This window comes from Herpailurus yagouaroundi, unplaced genomic scaffold (genome assembly GCF_014898765.1).
Source record: "Herpailurus yagouaroundi ecotype Mexico unplaced genomic scaffold, PumYag 212, whole genome shotgun sequence".
NCBI lineage: Eukaryota > Metazoa > Chordata > Mammalia > Carnivora > Felidae > Herpailurus > Herpailurus yagouaroundi.
The window spans coordinates 1397297-1416484 of NW_024412443.1; the positions used below are offsets into that span (position 1 = coordinate 1397297).

A 19188-nucleotide genomic window follows, 5' to 3' on the forward strand; every position below is an offset into this window, starting at 1 on the left:
CCAAGGGGTGATGGAGGCCTGGATGGGATGCTGGGGGCCCAGGGGGTAATGGAGGCCTGGATGGGATACTGGGAGCCCAGGGGTTGATCAGGCCCAGGGGATGATGGAGGCCTAGATGGGATGCTGGGGGCCCAGGGGGTGATGGAGGCCTGGATGGGATGCTAGGAGCCCAGGGGGTGATGGGGGCCCAGGGGGTGATGGAGACCTGGACGGGATGCTGGGGGTCCAGGGGGTGATGGAGTCCTGGATGGGATGCTGGGGGCCCAGGGGGTAATGGCCTGGAGGGGATGCTGGGAGCCCAGGGGGTGATGGAGTCCTGGATGGGATGCTGGGAGCCCAGGGAGTAATGACCTGGAGGGGATACCGGAGGCCCGGGGGGTGATGGGGGCCTGGACAGGATGCTGGGGGCCAGGAGGGAATCCTGGGACCCATTGGGATGGTGAGGGCCGGGAGGGCATGATGGGGGAATAAGGTGCCTGAAATGGAAGTGTGGGGGATCAAGAGTGAGGATTTGAGGCTGCACACACCAGTAGGTCTGAGATGGAGGATCCTCTGAGTGGGGATGTGGGAAGGAGTGACAAGTCAGGGCCTTAGCATATTGGAGAAGGAAATGTTCTGTGAACACAAACCTACCCACATCAACATGGAAAGAAAGATTGTAGGTTTGTTACTATGTGAAGTTGGCAGATTACATGTACATAGAGAGTCTGCAAGAGAGTATAGAGTTGGGCAGAACGCATGTCACACACGGTAAAAGCAGAAGAAAGGACAATTAGAGCTCTCATCTCCTTGAGGGAAAAGCAGATGCACCTCCTTGGTCTTTTGAACCTGGTGAGAAGTTTCTGATTCTGTTCTGCAGGTGTATGTTTACAGCTCTGAGTTGGCAGCTGGTGACTGCCTTGTAAAATCTGGACGCTGGGTTTGTCTCATTCCTGCAGGAAGGAGACTCTCTGTGTAAAGAGGAGGGACAGGTGTCTCTCTTTTATTAAATGAGGAAGATGCCACCCTGCTTACCTTTACAGGTGGGATACGGAGCTTCTGGGGATGTTGGGACTCTGAGCTTTGGAGGAGGGCTCGAGGGGGATTCTTCCCAAGTGGCATGAAGCTTACCCAGAAGGAGAACAGGGAGGACCAGAAGTGGGGAAAGGAAGAGGAGGGGGGGCAGGAGGAGAATGAGCTGGGGTGAGTCTGAGTTCCGGGTAGAAGTGGGATCCACGGTGGGAGCTGAGAACACCGAGGAGGTGGGGCAGGTGGTAGACAGTGTTTGTGGCGAGTAGAGCAGTGTGAAGAGCCGTGTGCTTCTGTGTGTGTGGTGCCGGCTTCCCACTCGGCTTCATTGTGCCCTGAGGTCAGCATGTGGCCATCAGCAAGGACACCTGGGGCCATTGATGTGGGGGAAAAGAATCACCCATGGGGTGCCTGGGCAGCTCAGTCGGTTGAGCATCTGAGTATTGCTTTCAGCTCACATCATGATCTCAGGGTTTGTAGGCTTGAGCCTGGTGTTGGGCTCTGTGCTGACAGTGTGGAGCCTGCTTGGAATTCTCTCCCTCTCTCTCTGCCCCCCTGCCCTGCTTGTGTGCATTCTCTCTCTCAAAATAAGAAAAAGAAATCACTTATGATCCTATCCAGATAAGGCTTAAAAAACTTTTTGATATAGAGCTATCCTTGCAGGTGTGCATTTGTTCTTTAATTCTTTCTTCCTCTCCTTGTATGCACACGCGCACGTGCGCGCGCACACACACACACACACACACACACACACACAGTCTGTTTCATACGTATGAAAAGTTACATGTGTAAGCTTATGCTGTCATTACCCTTTTGCAAAAATTTGACTGTGTACTGTCAAAATCTTGCCATCTGTTGGCTCCATGGTCCTTAATTACTGGATTTCACTTGTGGCTGCAGACCTTGGGAGGCAGTTGGGGATAATGTGGGAAACAGAGTGTTTGTGATTGTTTGAAGATTTAGGAAATACGGCTTTAAGTTTGCGGCTGAAGCTCTGAGGTTGCAACTAAGTTCCTAAGAAAGAGGAGGCTTTGGCCTAGCAGGTCCACACGCTCCCCAGGTCTGATTGCACAACTGAGCCTGTAAGTCAGGGTAGGAGTTTTGTGCTATTACCTGTAGTCCATGTGGTGGCCCTCTGGTGTGGTCAGTGTTGCCACCGCTGCACCAATGGGGCTGTGGCAGCAGGCGTGAGAGCAGGGCTGGGGCCAGAACATGGGCTGTGCCCCTCAAAGGCCCCCAGATGGCAGGCCTGGCATCACTGGGGAACTGTGGGAAGAGCACATTCCTGGGCCTGGGGCAGGGCACTGCTCCCAGCCTGAACGCAGCCCAGTGATGTACTGTGCACAGCCAGAGAGGAGGGCTGCAGGGGGAGTTTAAAAGTTAGCACTTGGTGGGAAATGTCGTGGGAATGAGGACAAATCCTCATTCTCTGTCTGCAGCGTTAGAGGGATGGTACACGCCCTGTGAATAGACCACATTGTTGCAGCAGGACACCCCCAAACAGCACATGTGAACCTCTGGGTTGAAAGCACGAGCCTCTAAGGAGCAGGAGGTAAAGGTAATGGAAAAGGCGGCTGCCGGCGCCCAGAGACACTGCTCCCACTGTTCTGACTCCAGACCTGCTTGTGCCCAAGAGTCCTTGGAACTTGTGTAAAATGTCGCTGGTCCTGTTACTTTGGAAACTAACTAAAAATAGGGTGTTTACTTGATACTGAGTGTCAGTCCAGGGCACAGGTCTGATGTAAGCCCTGGGAGTTATCCATGCACAATAGTGCATCTCATAAAGTGCTGAGCGTCGCACGCTGCACCCACGTGCCCACTCATTTCTCCCCACGAGCATCCCCAGTTCTGCTGCTTTCCCAGGTCAGCACAGGTCCCCGTGGGTTCCAGACGCAATAAGGACTCCAGGAGCTTAGCACAGATCAGAGACCCAGGTCAGGACCTGGAAGGAAGAAAGTCATCCATGGTGGATGCGGTCAATGTTGCCACATGAGGTGATTTGTAGTTCGCTCAGCAGGCATTTACCAAGGGCCGAGGTGTGCCAGCATTGTGCCCAAGGCACCCTCCTTGTGATGTTTGCCTTCTGTGGTGGGTAGACTGAGCCTGTCAGCATGTAGGATCATTCACAAGCTCCTCAGAGCTGTGGGCAGTGCTCTGGTCGGAGCTATGGGCAGTGCTATGGTCAGTGCTGTGGTCAGGGTGGGCCCACTATGGCCCACTGGCCAAGCTTGGCAGCCACCTATTTTGTCCACAAGGACAGCCATGCCCCTCTGTTGCTGTGGTGTCTTGGCTGCTTCCATCGGCAGAGCGGGGTGCTTGTGACAGTGACCAGTGCCCACGGAGTCCAGGGTATTTACTGTCTGGCCTTTGGTCAGAAGGCAAGGAGGCTGGTGTTGCTGCATAGGGTTGGGATCAAGGGCAGGAGAGGGAGGCCTGGCCTCTCAAGGGCACTGCTTCGCACAGACTAGTGAGGGCCAGTGTGGGAGTGCTGTTCTCCCTTGGGTCCTCCACATCTTCCCTGTCCACTCTGTCTGCCGGGGAAGAACCATGGGAACATGAGGAAGGAGGGGTGCTGGCTGCGGGTTTCTCCTTTTGCTGCGTCCTTGGAATCATCCTCAGAATCATCCACCCTGAGTGCTGCTCCCAGTAGGCAGTGAGGTTTCTCCTCCTCTGGACTGTTCTTTCCTCTTCCCTTGCTCTTCCCTGAGTGAATTCTAGCATATCTGAGAGGTGGAATTGTCCTGGGGTCTTCAGTTATTTTACTGGCAGATGAACAGGCCCAGCAGGAGCCATGAAGCTGGTAGAGCGAGCTCCTGATGATGCAGTACCGGCCTCAGTCACTGTTTATAGAAGGCGTGCGTGGGCTCACGCGGTGCTCGTGGAGTGACTCCTGGGCCAGCAGCTGTGGTCGGGGATTTACAGTGGGGCTCATGCGGTGCTCGTGGGGTGTCTCCTGGGCCGGCAGCCGTGGTCAGGGATTTCCAGCGGGGCTCACACGGTGTCTATGTATGGACAGGGACTCCCTGTGGGTTGCACACTGTGGAGACTAGGGGCCGATTTGGGGGGGCTCCTGGCTGCTGGAGGACTAGGGTCAGGCTGGCCCCAGGTGCTGACCAGTACAGTGACAGGCTCCATGGCAGGGCTGAGGTGCCTGGCCTCCAACCTTAGTCTTGGTCTCAAAATCCCAAAATCATGTTAGTCGTCCCTGGTTCTGAGAGTAGAGGCTTGCCTGCCATCCATGTTCCGGATGACAGCAGGGGCCTCGTGGAGGAAGGGCACTAGCAGGTCACCTGCAGAGGACATCACAAGTGTGTGCACCTGACTTTCCTGTCCTGCCAGAGCTCCAGGCCACCACCAGCGCTCTGTAGTCTGTTTTGTGTTTGGGTCAGTGTCAGGGGAGTGCCCTCTTGGTGGGGACAGAAGTCTGGTGAAGAGATGTTTGTTTTCCAGTTCCCACTGTCCGGCTGTGTCTGCTGCAGATGGTGACCTTGCGCACCATCCCAGCATGGCTGCAGGGCTGCTGGGAACGCTCACAGGTCATGCCCCTCGGGAGCATGACTCAGTTGTCTGTGCAGAAGGTTGGGACCGTGGATACCTGGGTCCCTCGCACTATGAGGTTGGCATTTGTCAGGTGCATCTGTAGTGCTGAGGCTCCCCTGGTCTGGCACTCACCATGTGGCCAAGGAGATGGGCCTCCCAGGGGGCTGTGAGCAGGCCTCCAAGGGGACAGTGTTCTGTAATCCTGGCCAGGAGGCAGCAGATGGTGTCTCAATCAGGAGGGACAACCCTGCACCACTATGAGAAGAAGCGCCTGGGACAAAAGCTGGCATGAGATGCAGAGAATTACATCCTGGAAGTGCCTGCCCCTGGTTTCTGTACCATCTCAGCTTCGATGGACTTTCCTGAGTCCCCTATCCGACACACTGGTTAACTAGGCCAGGACCACATCTGCCATCTGTGTCTGACGGTGTTCAATGAAGGCTGCTACCCACAGAACTGTGAGCAGCAGGGTGAGCTGGACAGACACATTCAGCCCCAGAGTGTTCCCTAAGTTGGGTTAGGAGTACAATGCTGTCCTTGCCCCAAGAGCTGGCCGTCACAGGAACCGGTGGCTGTCCTGCCATGCCATCCTCCGATAAGACTTCCTTCCCATATGTCACCACACCTTCACCTGTGAGCTGTGGAGTTTAGTCTGCGTTAGCTCAGTTTGTATTTGGTGGAGCATTGCCAACTCTCCGCTCACTGTGTTTCTCTGTAAGTGGGCAGCTCCGTGCAGTACACGTGGCTTTGTTGTCTTGTCCAGCCGTTCTGCTCTAGTCCGGGTCTTTAAGGTACAACTCAGTGAAGATGTTCACAGGGGTCCAGTGGACTGAGCTCCACGGGCCCAGGCCGAAGCCAGTGTTGTTTCCTCAGGGCCTGTGGCCGGGATGCAGGGACTCCCTGTGTGTTGTTAAGAGATGACATTAGTTATTTGTTCTCCCTATTTCACAGGGAAGGCCATGTTGTGACTGCGAGGGGTGAAGACAGAGGGTAGCAGTAGAAGCCCATGGTACGGGGGACCCTTGCCCAGAAGTGAGCTGGACGAGGCATTCCCAAGCCCAACTCTGGCCAAGTCAGCATCACGTGCTTGTGGCCTGAGCTTGCATAAGGTCCTCTTCCTGTCCCGGCTTCGGTGCCTTATCTGTTCAGTGAGGGGCGGACTGCGTGTCCTTCAGGGGTTGTTCACATCTGCTGTTTGTGACTTTCCGCCCTTCGTTAGCAAATGCAAACTGTAGGTGTGAACAGTGCGCCCCTGCTGCTTGTAACTGTATGAAACTGTACGTGTACGTTTGTATGCATAGCCTGTCGATTACGTGGAGCTTTGTGAAGTTAGCGGGCCTTACAAGAAGGGAAAAGTTTTTCTGTGGGATTTTTTCTTTTATGGTATTAAGTCAGTTTCTGCACATTTCCAGTGGAGAATGTTAGTACAGGAACTTGTCAGGAATGTGTGGGGGAGGTGGGGGTCATCACAGCCAAAACAGTGTATGCATGAGGGATCCTGGGGTGGCCGTTTCCAGGGGTTTCTGCCCTTCAGTGAGGTCCAGCCATGGACCCTGCTTCTGGTGGGGCGGGCCTGCATCTTGCTCACTCCGGGTGGAGGGAGACGGCTGTGCTCAGAGCCTGGCCGCCCCCTCTCCACCCCTGCCGGTGGTGTCTCTGGTCCAGGTGTGATGATGTGCTGTAGCCTGCCCCACCCACTGATTTATCCCTCTCCTGCACAGGCAGAGTGGCCGAGGCTGTGGAGCAGACCCACCGGGAGCCAGATGAGCAGAGAGGTCTGCGTGCACACCTGGCCGTGCTCCTACTACTTAGAGCTGGACAAGCGATGGGTCCCTGGAAAGCTTTCCTTAACCTCCTGCTCCCTGAAGTTTGCGGCTGATGAGGCCCAGGAGACGCTGGTGAGTTTCCCGCTGTCTGGCATCACTGCAATCAAGAAGGAGGCTTCTCACTTCGTCTTCAGCTCCATCACCGTCCTGGAGAAGGACAACCGCAAGCACTGGTTCAGCTCCCTGCAGCCCAGTCGCAATGCCGCATTCAGTGTCATCGAGCATTTCTGGAGAGAGCTGCTGCTCTCCCAGCCGGAAGCACCGCTTCCTGCGACCAAGGGGAAGGAGCTGACTGGCCTCATGGCCTGTTCCCAGAAGCGCCTGGAGGACACGGCCAGAGTCCTCCACCATCAGGGCGAGCAGCTGGACAGCATCACCAGGGGCCTGGACAAGATGGAATCCGACCTGGACGTGGCTGACAGGTAGACAGAGCCACGTAGCCCTGCCCTGTGTGTCTTCCCCGCCATTCCCTGTGTCGTACATATGGGTCACCCCGCCAGGTGGGCTACAGTGGCACATTTGTGGGGGGAGGGCTCTGTGTTTCCAGTGTCTCAGGAACACCACCTCATTCAGGCGCCTGTGAGGGAACAGGCCATGCGGCCGGGTGACTCGTGGAGGTCACATGCGGTCCACCGGCACATCTGTTGTGCACAGCCACGTAGCAGCAAGCCTGGGGCCTCACTGAGGCGCTCCAGCTGCTCCCAAGCCTTCCATCGCAGGACCCCCCTCTGTTTCACATCAAGGACCCCACGTGGGTCATATGTGCCAATATTAATCTGTTTTTTATGAACTAAGATTCAAAAAATCACTTGTTTGTTCAAAAAGTGCAGTAATAAACCCACGACCTGGTAACAAACAGCTCTGTGAATGAAAAATAGTTTTTGTAAAGCAGACATGCTTAGTGAGAGGGTAGCCTTGTTTGGGGTTTTGCTCCTCTCTTTCCCGCACAGTCCTGCCGCCTGCCTGCTTCTGCAGTCGCCTGCAGGTCATACTGTGTCCTGGGGCCTCTGGGTGCCCCTCACATGTCCATGAGCACAGAGCTGAGTGCTGCCAGGTGCTGCTGTGAACACACTGGCTCCAGAAGGTCTCAGAGACGATGCTCTACACTGTGCTGACTCTAAGATGAGTGCAGGACGAAGGAGATTTTAGCGTCTGCTGGGAACAGCCTCTCCTTGTGTCCCTGATGGCTGTCGGGGAACTCATGACCAGATGGCCTAGTGCTGGGCCCTGAGTCCAGGCCTGCATGGCTGCTGCTGGTGGGGACCCTTGACTTGAGTGACCCCACTCTGCAGGCACCACCTGTTGCTGTCCTGGGACACTCCTGACTGCCTGCATGGTGTGGGAGGCGTGTGCTCGAGCTGCAGGGAACAGAGCCCCAAATCTTACCTTCAGAGGAGTGCTTGTGGGGGCACCTAGGGGGCTCAGTGTGTTAAGCGACCAGCTCTTGGTTTTGGCTCAGGTCATGATCTCGTGGTTTGTGAGTTCTAGCCCCATGTCGGGCTCTGTGCTGACAGCACGGAGCCTGCTTAGGATTCTCTCCCTCCCTCTCTCTCTGCCCATCCCCAGCTCATGCTCTGTCTCTATTTCTCAAAATAAGTAAACTGGAAAAAAAAAAAAAAACAAGTTGCAAGTAGATGTGTACAGCAGAATACCGTTTATCAGTAGTGGAGGACAAAGTACAGAGAGCACCCGAGCAGGGCGGGGGGAGGGCACACTGGGCCCCTGGGAAGGGCAAAGCAACCGCCTGGCGCTCCTGGCCACAGTCCTTGACGCACATCCATCAGTGCTTTTGTGGGGAGTCCCCAGGGAGCTCTCTGGTTGGTCCATGAGGTCTGGTTCCCCCTCAGTTCTAAAGTGTGTTCCTTTCAGATTCCTGTTGTCTGGTTGTCTGGCCTCTGATCTCATTCTGTGTCTTATCTTTTTGTTTTACTTTCTGTTTCTTGAAGTGTGTCTTCCTCCTACCCTTCCATCTCTGTGATGTTTTTAATTTCTCCTAGTTATTTATTAATCTCCAAATGTTCCTTCTGAATAGCAGCCTGTTGCTTCATGGGCACGCTGACCTCTGTGTCTTGGGGTTTTCTGGAGAGCCATGTGCGGAAAGGACTTGGGTGTATGTCCCAGCTCAGGAGAGGAGTTTGCTCCCCTCCCCTGCTCCCAGCTCACCTCCCGCCCTTCAGCTGAACCACATGCGAGCTGGCCAGGCTCCCTGTCGCCAGCTCCCTCCTGACACACGGCTTGGACCTTCTGCTTGTGGGGTGAGGTAAGGCCCAGCTTCACAAACATGCCTGTTGTCGAGGTCCCTGGTACCCTCTGTCTCCACGTGTAGGTTCTTCACCACAGACTGGGTTGTGTCCCAGCTTTGCCACCACTGCCTTTTCCCTTACTTTCCTGGATTCACAAAGTCTGTCTGGTTTCTAGGTTCCAAAATGTTGTTGCTGCTGTGTCTTCTCGTTGTCCTTGGGGAAAATATGTGTATTCGATTTGTCATCTCTGATAGTGTGATTTATAATAAATATGGACTCGGCCCTTGTAACTGTTCCTGGCTCAGAGCTCCTAAAGCCCTTGGGTTTCCCAACTGAAGACGGCAATGAAGGTGTCATGGTGTTCATAACAAGTCCGAGTTCATGTTGTTGCGGTGACTTTGGAAAGCCCCTAGGGATGGCGGCTGGTGGCCTGCGGACCCCACCGTGGGACCAGAGAGTTGGAGGCTTCAGTCCTGCCCCTGACCTCTGGGGAGGGGAGACGGAATCAATTACCAATGGGCAATGGATTAATCGATCATGTCTATACAATGAAGCCCCAGTGAAAACTCAGAGGGATGGTCTTGGGGTTGGGGGGGGGGGGCTTCCAGGCTGGGGAGCACGTGGAGACGTGGGTAGAGTGACGTGCCTAGAGAGGCATGGAAGCTTCCCGCCCCTTCCCCAGTGCCTCACCCTGGGTATCTCTTCCATCAGGCTATCCCTGAGTCATATCCTTTTGTAATAAACCACTAACCTAGCAAGTGAAACATTTCCCTGAGTTCTCTGAGCCCCTCCAGCACATTCATCAGACCTGAGGAGGGGCCATGGGAACTTGTGATCTGTCACCTGTGGGTCAGAGCACAGGTGATGTCTGGACTTGGGGTTGGTGCCTGAAGTGGCGGTGGTCTTGTGGGGCTGAGCCTGTGAGGTCTGATGCTGACTCCATGTGGACAGGGCCAGAGTGGAGTCCATGTGGACGGGACCAGAGCTGAGTGAATGGCTTGGTGTGGGGATAAAACCACACACACCTTGTAAGTGTCAGAATCTGATCATCCTCTGACAATTTTTCAAACAGACATATCCTTGAGCATCCTTTTTTAGTGCACCAACCTACAATTACTTACAATTCTGTAAGTATCTGGTGCGGAGGAAGGAGGAAGAGATGCAGGGGCCAGTGCAGAGAAAGGGATGCAAGGAGCTGTGGCAGGGGGCCGGTACATAGTCCGTTTGCTCCAGCCCTCATGAGGATGCCTGAGTTTTCTGCTCACAGCTGCTTGCTCCATCCTGGAGCAGGTGCTGTCTGTGCAAAGTTCAGGTTTTCCTGCCATCTTTGGACATTGTCCCATTTACAGTCATAGGGTAAAACAGACATAGTGCAAGTGCTTACTTCTCCATCTGTGTGGTCTTCTCCTTTGATTTGCCATTTTGTTGCCAGTTTCTGCCTTTTTCTGTGTCTGGGTTGATATTTCAACAGGAAATTGGGAAGAGCTATCTAAAGTGTGCTTTCTTCTCTTCTGTGTCAACCCATGAGCTCCTGTTATTTGCTTTTGATTCCTGCTAGGAAATGAGGGTAACGATGGACTAACTCGAAATATCTGAGCTATTGCTCTGTTTTACATGTTGTGTTCCTCTTCCTGAAGACTCAGTGGATGAACCAGAGAAGGACTGTCACAGAAACAGACCCTTCCACTCCCAACCACTGTGCTGCTTCCATGGGGCACCAGGCATCCTGAGTCCCCAGAAGGACTGCCCCTGCACCCATCCTTCACATCTCCCTGTGTCCCACTGTGTCTCCAGCAGCGTATCGCCAGGGCTGGCGGACTGCTGGCCCCCAACAAACCATCAAGAGTTGGCACTTTCAGACATTGGTGTGAGCACCCCTGTGGGCCTGACTGCTTGCGTTCTTATTTTTGTGCTTTGTGATTCATTGTCCCCTCAGAGGTCTTTCCCGCGGGTGGGCCAGGCCGGGTACACTGTGGAGTCCTTGATTCTGCTGGAGGTGCCCTGTCACAGTGCTTGGTCTCTGTCCCACCATGGTCCCAGGTGGAAATAGCTGTGGTGCCTCCAGGCGTCCTCAGGGATGGTGGTGCCTCTTTGTCCTGGCCTGTGCCCGCCTCTGCCCACCCTTCTTCTCTGTCTCCTTCTCTGCTTCTCTCTATATTTGTGTGTGTGTGTGTGTGTGTGTGTGTGTGTGTGTGTGTCCCCGTCCGTCCTACAGGTTCTGTCTCTCTGGAGAACCTGACAGATGGGGAATCTGGTACTAAGACTGAAGGGTGATTTCTGAATGTGTTCTACAGTTTGGGGGATTAATAATCTGATTAGATTTAAATCTAATAACTCTCATTTCCACGCACTAATGCATGGCATGTAGCATTAGAGATACACAAAATATCTCTGCAGGACACTCCTAGTCAAATACTTTAAGAGGCAAGGATCCGAGTGACCACATATTTGATGCTAATAGCATTTTTGTCAAACTGAGATTTGCTGGCTGCTCCCAGCTCCACTGGACAAAGTGCAGAAAGGAAAGAATGAGCTCAGGGTGCCACAGAGTGGCCTGAATGCCCTGTCTCTGCCCTGAAAGATGCCCTGAGTGCCTGTGGTTGCAGGGCCGGGGTTTCTTACCTTATTATTATATAAATCCTAGTTAGGTAACTGAAGTGTAATAACGGTTTCAGGAGTAGAATTCAGTCATTCATCACTCACATGCAATACTCAGTGCTCATCCCAACAAATGCCCTCCTTAATGCCCATCTGCCCCACCTCCCCTCCAGCAACCCTCAGTTTGTTCTCTACTGTTAGGAGTCTCTGTGGTCTGTTTCCCTCTCTTCTCTTCCCTCCTTCCCATATGTTCATGTTTTATTTATTAATTCACATATGAGTGAAATCATATGGTATTTGTCTTTCTCTGATGGACTCATTTCGCTTAGCATAGTACATTCTAGCTCTACCCATGTCATTGCAAATGGCAAGATTTCACTCTTTTTTTTTTTAATTTTTTTTTTTTACATTTATTTACTTTTGAGAAACAGAGTGAGACAAAGCGTGAGCAGGGGAGGGGCAGAGAGAGAAGGAGACACAGAATCTGAAGCAGGCTCCAGGCTCTGAGCAAGAGGTCAGCACAGAGCCTGATGCAGGGTTTGAACCCACGGACTGTGAGATCGTGACCTGAGCCGAAGTTAGACACTCAATCAACTGAGCCACCCAGGCGCCCCAAGATTTCATTCTTTTTGATGGCTGAGTAATATTCCACTATGTATACACGTATGAATACATGTATATAGAACTTTTTTATCCATTCATCAGCTGATGGATATTTGTGCTATTTCCACCACAGTTTGGCTGTTGTTGATAATGCTGCTATAAACATTGGGGTGCATGTACCCCTTCGAATCAGCACTTTTGTATCCTTTGGATAAATATCTACTAGTGCAATTACTGCGTCACAGGGTTGTTCTATTTTTAGTTTTTTGAGGAACCTCCACACTTTTTCCAGAGTGGCTGCACCAGTTTGCATTCCCACCAACAGTGCAAGAGGGTTCTCCTTTCTCCACATCCTCATCAACATCTGTTGTTTCCTGAGTTGTTGGTTTTGGCCATTCTGACAGGTATGAGGTGGTATCTCATCCTGGTTTTGATTTATATTTCCTTGATGATGAGTGAGTGATGTTGGGCCTTTTTTCATGTATCTGTTGGCCATCTGGATGTCTTCTTTGGAAAGTGTCTGGTCATGTCTTCTGCCCATTTCTTAACTGGATTATTTGTTTTTTGGATGTTGTGTTTGATAAGTTCTTTATATATTTTGGATACTAACCCTTTATCTAATATTTCATTTGCAAACACCTTCTCCCATTCCATCAGTTGCCTTTTAGTTTTGCTGATTGTTTCCTTCACGTCCAGAAGCGTTTTATCTTGATGAGGTCCCAATAGTTCATTTTTGCTTTTGTTTCCCTTGCCTCTGGAGACATGTCTATTAAGAAGTTGCCATGGCCGAAGTTGCCATGGCCGAGGTCAAAGAGGTTGCTGCCTATGTTCTCCTCTAGGATTTTGATGATATTCTGTCTCACATTTGGGTCTTTCATCTATATGTTGAATTTATTTTTGTGTATGATGTAAGTACGTGGTCCAGTTTCATTCTTCTGAGTGTTGCTGTACAATTTTCCTGGCACCATTTGCTGAAGAAACTGCCTTTTTCCATTGAATATTCTTCCCTGCTTTGTCGAAGATGACAAAGATGTCGAAGATCATATAGTTGTGAGTTCATTTCTAGGTTTTCTATTCTGCTCCATTGATCTATGTGTCTATTTTGTGCCAGTACCACACTGCCTTGATGATTACAGCTTTGTAATATAGCTTGAAGTCCAGAATCTTGATGCCTCCAGTTTTGTTTTTCTTGTTCAGATTGCTTTGGCTACTCGGGGTCTCTTGTGGATCCATACAAATTTTAGGATTGTTTGTTGTAGCTCTGTGAAGAATGCTGGTGTTATTTTGATTGGGATTGAATTGAACGCGTAGATTGCTTTGTGTAGTATGGACATTTTAACAATATTTGTTCTTCCAATCCATGAGCATGGAATGTCTTTCCATTTCTTTGTGTCTCTTCAATTTCTTTCACAAGTTTTCTATAGTTTTCAACATACAGATCTTTTACCTCTTTAGTTAGGTTTATTACTACTTATTGTTTTGGTGCAGGTGTAAATGGGATTGACTTTTGGTTTTCTTTTTCTGCTTCTTCATTATTGGTGTGTAGAAATGCAACCAATTTCTGTATGTTGATTTTATATCCTGTGACTTTGCTGAATTAATATAGTAGTTCTAGAAATTTTTTGGTGGAGTCTTTTGGGTTTTCTACATAGAATATCATGTCATCTGCAAATAGTGAAAGTTTGACTTCATCCTTACAGATTTGGATGCACTTTATTTCTTTTTGTTGTCTTATTGTTGAGGCTAAGACTTCCAGCACTATGTTAAGTACTAATGGTCAAAGTGGACATTCCTGTCTTGTTTCTGATCATAGGGTAAAAGCTCTCAGTTTTCCCCATTGAGGATGATATTTATTAGCAGTGGTCTTTTGTATATAGTCTTTATGAGATTGAGGTGTGTTCCCTCTATCCCTACTTTGTTGAGGGTTTTTGTCAAGAATGGATGCTGTATTCTGTCAGATTCTTTTTCTGCATCTATTGAGAGGATCATATGGTTCTTATCCTTTCTTGTATTGATGTGTGTCACATTGATTGACTTGCAAATATTGAACCAGCAGGTCTGGGATTTCTAAAGACCAGATCCGAGTGTCGTCTGCGAGCACATTAATCACAGCACAAATTGAAACCCCAGCTTTGTGTGCTGTCTTCTGTTAAGCCTAGGATACTGATGAAGAAGAAACTGGATCCTGAAAAGTGGAAAGTGGACATATGGGAAAGTCCTGATGAAACTGGGGGCATTGAACCCCTCCATTCGAGTGAGTCTTTGTCGGCAGACACGTCCCTTCCACCGTCATCCTGCTTTGTCGGAAGAGTCTGTAACGGCCCCCCTGAGGTAACTGCCTTGCAGATCTCCTGAAGAGACCCACCCTACCACCCTCCTTTGCTCCTAGATGAATTGTAGGCTCGGGTCACAGCAGATCCCAAAAGGTGAGGCACAAAGCATGACCCTGAGGAGGATGTGACCCTGTGGCAGAGTTGCGTGAAGGTTCCAGTGTCCACAGACAGAAGGAAGTCCACAGGACATGCATGGGAATGGGTATCAAGGGTGGGGGACAGTGGTGGAAAGGACATCATTTACAGCAGAGGGCCTACAAAACAAGGGACTGGATTCAGTACTGTTGCTCCCCGGGTTGGAGAGGGCTCCACCGGTCCACTGGTGGGTGAGGCATTATGGAAGGTGACCTACGCTGGGTGAGGTTTGGAACGGTCGTATGGACTTACCATGTGAGACCCGCTCCCCACCCAGCCTGGCTCAGAGGGACACACTTGGCCCAGGACCATGAGAACCCTGTTTATGAGGAGGCCCCATATCCTTGAGGAGCTGTGTAGCCACTCTTCTGCGTAGGCCAGAAAGGATGGTGGGCACTGCTGCCCCTGAGCTGGGACCCTCCCCGTGGCAGGGGTGATAGACTCCAGAGTGTCGGGCCAGGACCCTCCCTGTGGCAGGGGTGGTGGACTCCGGGGTGCTGGGCTGGGACCCTCCCCATGGTGGGGGTGATGGACTCCAGGCTTCCAGGGCCAGTTGGTGGCCTGCAGTCACTGAAGATACGTGGGATGGTCACCACAAGGGACAGCAGAGCAGAAGCAGCAGTCAGAGTGGTGTGAGTCCTAGAGACCTGTGGTGTTGGCTGGTTGGTCACGTGCCCCCAGGGAAGTAACAGATGGGCAGGCAGGGCCTTTGGTCCTTACCAGGGCTGTGTACACAGAAGGGCCCTGGGTCAAGTGAGCGAGCCTCTAACTTGAATTAGAAAGCAGTCATGGCCCCTGAATCATCTTCCAGACTTGAACCAGTTTCCAAATCTGAAACCCTTTGAAGGATGGGGACACGGCCCCCTTGAGGAGAAACCCTGGGATGCCACTATCTGTTGAGACTATCATTTCTTGTGCCAGCCTTCCCCCCAGGGCCCTGTGGTGTCTAACCAGGGCGACTGAGCACTGGAGGCAGGAAGTCATCAGACTTTTAGGGACTAGGGGATACTGGATCTGGTGCTGATGCTAGCAGACCCAAAACGGCCCTGTGGCCCACCAGTCAGAGGAGGGGCTTATTGGGCTCAGGGGATCCGTGGAGTCTCAGATCAGGTCCGCCTCACACAGTCACACAGTAGGCCTCTGAACCCAGCCCATGGCTATTTTTCCCAGGCCTGGAGCATATAATCGGAATACACGCTCTCACTAGCTAGAGAACCCCACACCAGTTCCCTGACCTGCGTAGTGAGAGCTATCCTGGGGAAGCCACTGGAGCTACCTAGAAGAGTGAACCATTCTTGCAGGGATTGCAGAGGTGCGTGTCCCCATCAAGGACCTGCAGGGTGCACAGGCAGTGAGCCCTGCACCACTTCCGCTCAGCGCACTCACTGGGCTGTGCAGGGAAAAGTTGGAGAAGAACAGTGGATTGTCCCAACCATGACCAGGTTGTTCTCTTATGGCACTCACTGTACCAGACACTTGAGCAAGTTAGCACATCATGTGAGACCGGGGGCGCAGCGCTTACTCTGGCAGACACTCTCTGTCCATGCTGTTAGGAGGGGCCACCAGAGCAGTTTGCTCCCCAGCAAACTGCAACGCTGTCCCGCCTCATGGCAACACCAGCTCTCCAGCCCCATGCCCATTCCCGTCACAGGGACCTGGACTGTGTTTCCCTCCACAGGGTAGCACCCTGGTCTGTTACCTGGGTGATACCGTGCCGACTGCATCGAGGGCGTAAAATTAGCAACTACTCAGGACACACTGCGAAGGCATGTCAGAGGGTGGGAAAGTAAATCTCCCAGAGAATCAGGGGTTTTCCACCTCAGTGAAATTTCTAGGGATCCAGTGGTGTGGGGCTCACCAAAGTGTCTTCTACTGTGAAGGACAGGTTTTTGCTTCTGGCTCTTTCTACAACCAAAAAGAAGACACTGCCTGGTGGTGAGCATTTTGGAAGCAACTTCCTCATTTGTGATGCTACTCTGGCCCTTTTACCAAGTGACATGAAAAACTGTTGGTCTTGAGTGGAACCCAAAGCAAGAAAGCTCTGCAGCAAGTCCAGGCTGCCATGTGAGCCACATGATTGAGCAGATCCAGTGGCACTTAAAGTGTCCGTGGTAGACAGGGGTGCTCTCCAGAGCCTGTGGGAGACCTCTGTAGGGAGTCACAGTGCATGCTGTTAGGATTTTGGAGCAAAGCCCTGCCATCCTGTGCAGATAACTTCTTTCTTTTTGAGAAACAGCTCTTGGCCTGCTACTGGGCCTTTGTAGAGACTGAACGCTGGACCGTGGACCACCATGTTATCACACAATCTGAGCTGTTCTTCATGAAATGGGTGTTATTTGACCCAGCAAGCCATGACATGGGGCACGCATGGTGACCCTCCCCCCAGCCCCCGCATCCAACGATGGTGTGATGCAGGAGATCAGGGGCAAGCAGGCCCTGACAGCACGGGTTAGGCTGTATGAGGAATTAGCTCCCGTGCTACGGTGCCTGCTCCTACACCCCTGCCTTCTGCCCCCAGCCTGCACCTACGGCACAACCCATACCTGCTATCAGTTGACTGAGAACGAAAGCAGCAGGGCCTGGTTTACACTTACAGATGGTTCTATACCATGTGCAGGCATCACCCAGAAATGGACAGAGGTGAAGGGAGATCCTTCCAGTGGCAGAACTTCAAGCCATGCGCCTGGAGGTTCACCATGTTGGGAAGGCAGTCTTGTGCAGTCTTCTGACCCACTGTCAGCCCTGTTAGAATGGATCTGAGGGCTGGAGCACACAGCCTATGCCAGGCTTATCACCTAGTAAGGAAATAGCTTTCCCTGTTACAAGCTCAACTGGTACTCATTTGTTCTACTGAAGCACTCTGCCAGCTGTCAGAGTTCATATATCAGAGTCCACGGAGAGGGGGCAGTCCTTGAACTACAGCATTCAAAGGATGTGCATAAGCCTGTTGTCCTGCATCGGCTGCCAGGGGACCAGCGGCCACTACCAGAGCTGGTTCTGTTCTGCTCTTCTCTGCACTAGGAAAGCTGAGTATGGTATTGCTCTGTCCAGTGCTGGACTGTGTTGTGCTCCATGGTAACTCCGATACCAGGGTGCTGTGGGCAAAAGTGTTTGAGTCCTCCCCTGAGATTGGTGACCAGTGTGTGGCACTCTGCTCAACAGGGTTCTTGGAAGGAGGAATGGCCAGATGCTCAGTTGCATGCTGATTGGCTGCAGCCAGTGGTTTGGCTGATGTTCAGGACTGGAAGAAACAGGACTGGAAACTTCATGACCAGGAGATCCAGGGCAGAAGTGTTGGATAGACTTCTCTGGTTGGGAAAAAAGGCAAAGATGTGTCTCACCTGAATGCTCACTGAAGGGTGTCTTCAGCAGAGGAGGATTGTAATAATCCAGTGGATAGGATGACCTGTGCCCTAGATAACCGTCGGTCTGTTTTACCAGCACCTCCTGAAGTTGCCCACTGAGCCCATGAACAAAGTGGCCATGGTGACAGGGATGGAAGCCATGATTGGGTCCAGCAGCACAGACTTCAGCTCACCAAGGCCAGCCTGACCACAGCCACCAACAACCAAGTCTCCAATATGCCTCTAGTCTCCAGGGTGTTCAGCCTGCTACTTGGTGGCTGGCTGATTATGTTGGACCATCTCTTACTGTGAATCCTTTGAACGTGGCTCCTCATTTCCAAATTCTGTTTTTCTCTTTGGGTTTCAACAGTTTGACTATAATGTATCTTGATGTGGCTCTTTTTAAGTTTATCCCCCTTGGAGTTTGTTGAGCTTCTTAAATGTGTACATTCATGTCTTTCATCAGATTTGGGAAGTTTTCAACCAATGTTTCCTCAAATTCATTTTGTGTCCCTTTCTCTGTCTTGTCCATCTGGGATTCCCATAATACGTTTGTGGATATGTTTGATGGTGTCCTTTGGGCTCTGATCATTTTTCTTCCTTTATTTTCCTTCCTTTCTGCTCCTCAGACTGGGTAATTTCAAAGGTATTACTTTCAAATTCACCCATTCTCTGTTCTCCCCTGTCAAATCTGCTGTTGAATCCCTCCAGCAAGTTTTTCATTTCAGTGATTGCACTTTTCAGCTCTAGAATTTGTTTCTTTCTCATAATTTCTTTTTACTAATATTCTTGTTTTTTTTTTTTTAATTTTTTTTTTCAACGTTTATTTTTGCGACAGAGAGAGACAGAGCATGAACGGGGGAGGGGCAGAGAGAGGGAGACACAGAATCGGAAACAGGCTCCAGGCTCTGAGCCATCAGCCCAGAGCCTGACGCGGGGCTCGAACTCACGGACCGCGAGATCGTGACCTGGCTGAAGTCGGACGCTTAACCGACTGCGCCACCCAGGCGCCCCTAATATTCTTGTTTTGTTCAGACATTTTTTTCTTATTTCTTTCAGTTATTTGTCCATAGTTTCCTTTAGCTCATTGAACATATTTAAGATTTTGGTGTAACATCTTTGATAAAATATTAGGACTTCCTCAGAGATGAGTATGGGCCTTATGAATCAGCCATACTTTCTTCTTTCTTTGTATGTTTTATCATTTTTTCTTGAGAAGTGCACATTCTGTTGTGGTAAATCTGTTATGGACTAAATGTTTGTGTCCCTGAAATTCACCTGAAGTCCCTGAGGTCACCACCACCCCCAGCCCCCACCCCAGTGTGATAGTGTTAGGAGGCAGGGCCTTTGGGAGGTGATTAGGTTTAGATGAGGTCATGAGAGTAGAGCCCCCATGATGGGATAAGAGGAAGAGGCTAAATCTCTCTCTCTCTGTCTCTCTCTTTCTTCTTCCTCCTCCTTTTCCTCCTCACCACCACCACCACCACCACCACCTCCTCCTCCTCCTCCTCTTCTTCTTCTTCTTCTTCTTCTTCTTCTTCTTCTTCTTCTTCTTCTT

At 51.3% G+C, this 19188-nt stretch overlaps 1 protein-coding gene across 3 annotated transcripts in view; it reads left to right on the forward strand.

The window, feature by feature from the left end:
• Positions 1–19188, forward strand: part of SNAP47 (synaptosome associated protein 47) — a 51218-nt gene that overhangs the window by 1350 nt on the left and 30680 nt on the right. For all 3 annotated transcript variants that reach the window (XR_005784403.1, XR_005784404.1, XM_040454403.1), the window contains exon 2: positions 6270–6796. Coding sequence is in view for 1 of the 3 variants with exons in the window: in XM_040454403.1 (XP_040310337.1) it covers positions 6312–6796 (485 nt within the window). In the remaining 2 variants the exon portion in view is untranslated. The remainder of the gene's footprint in view (positions 1–6269; positions 6797–19188) is intronic.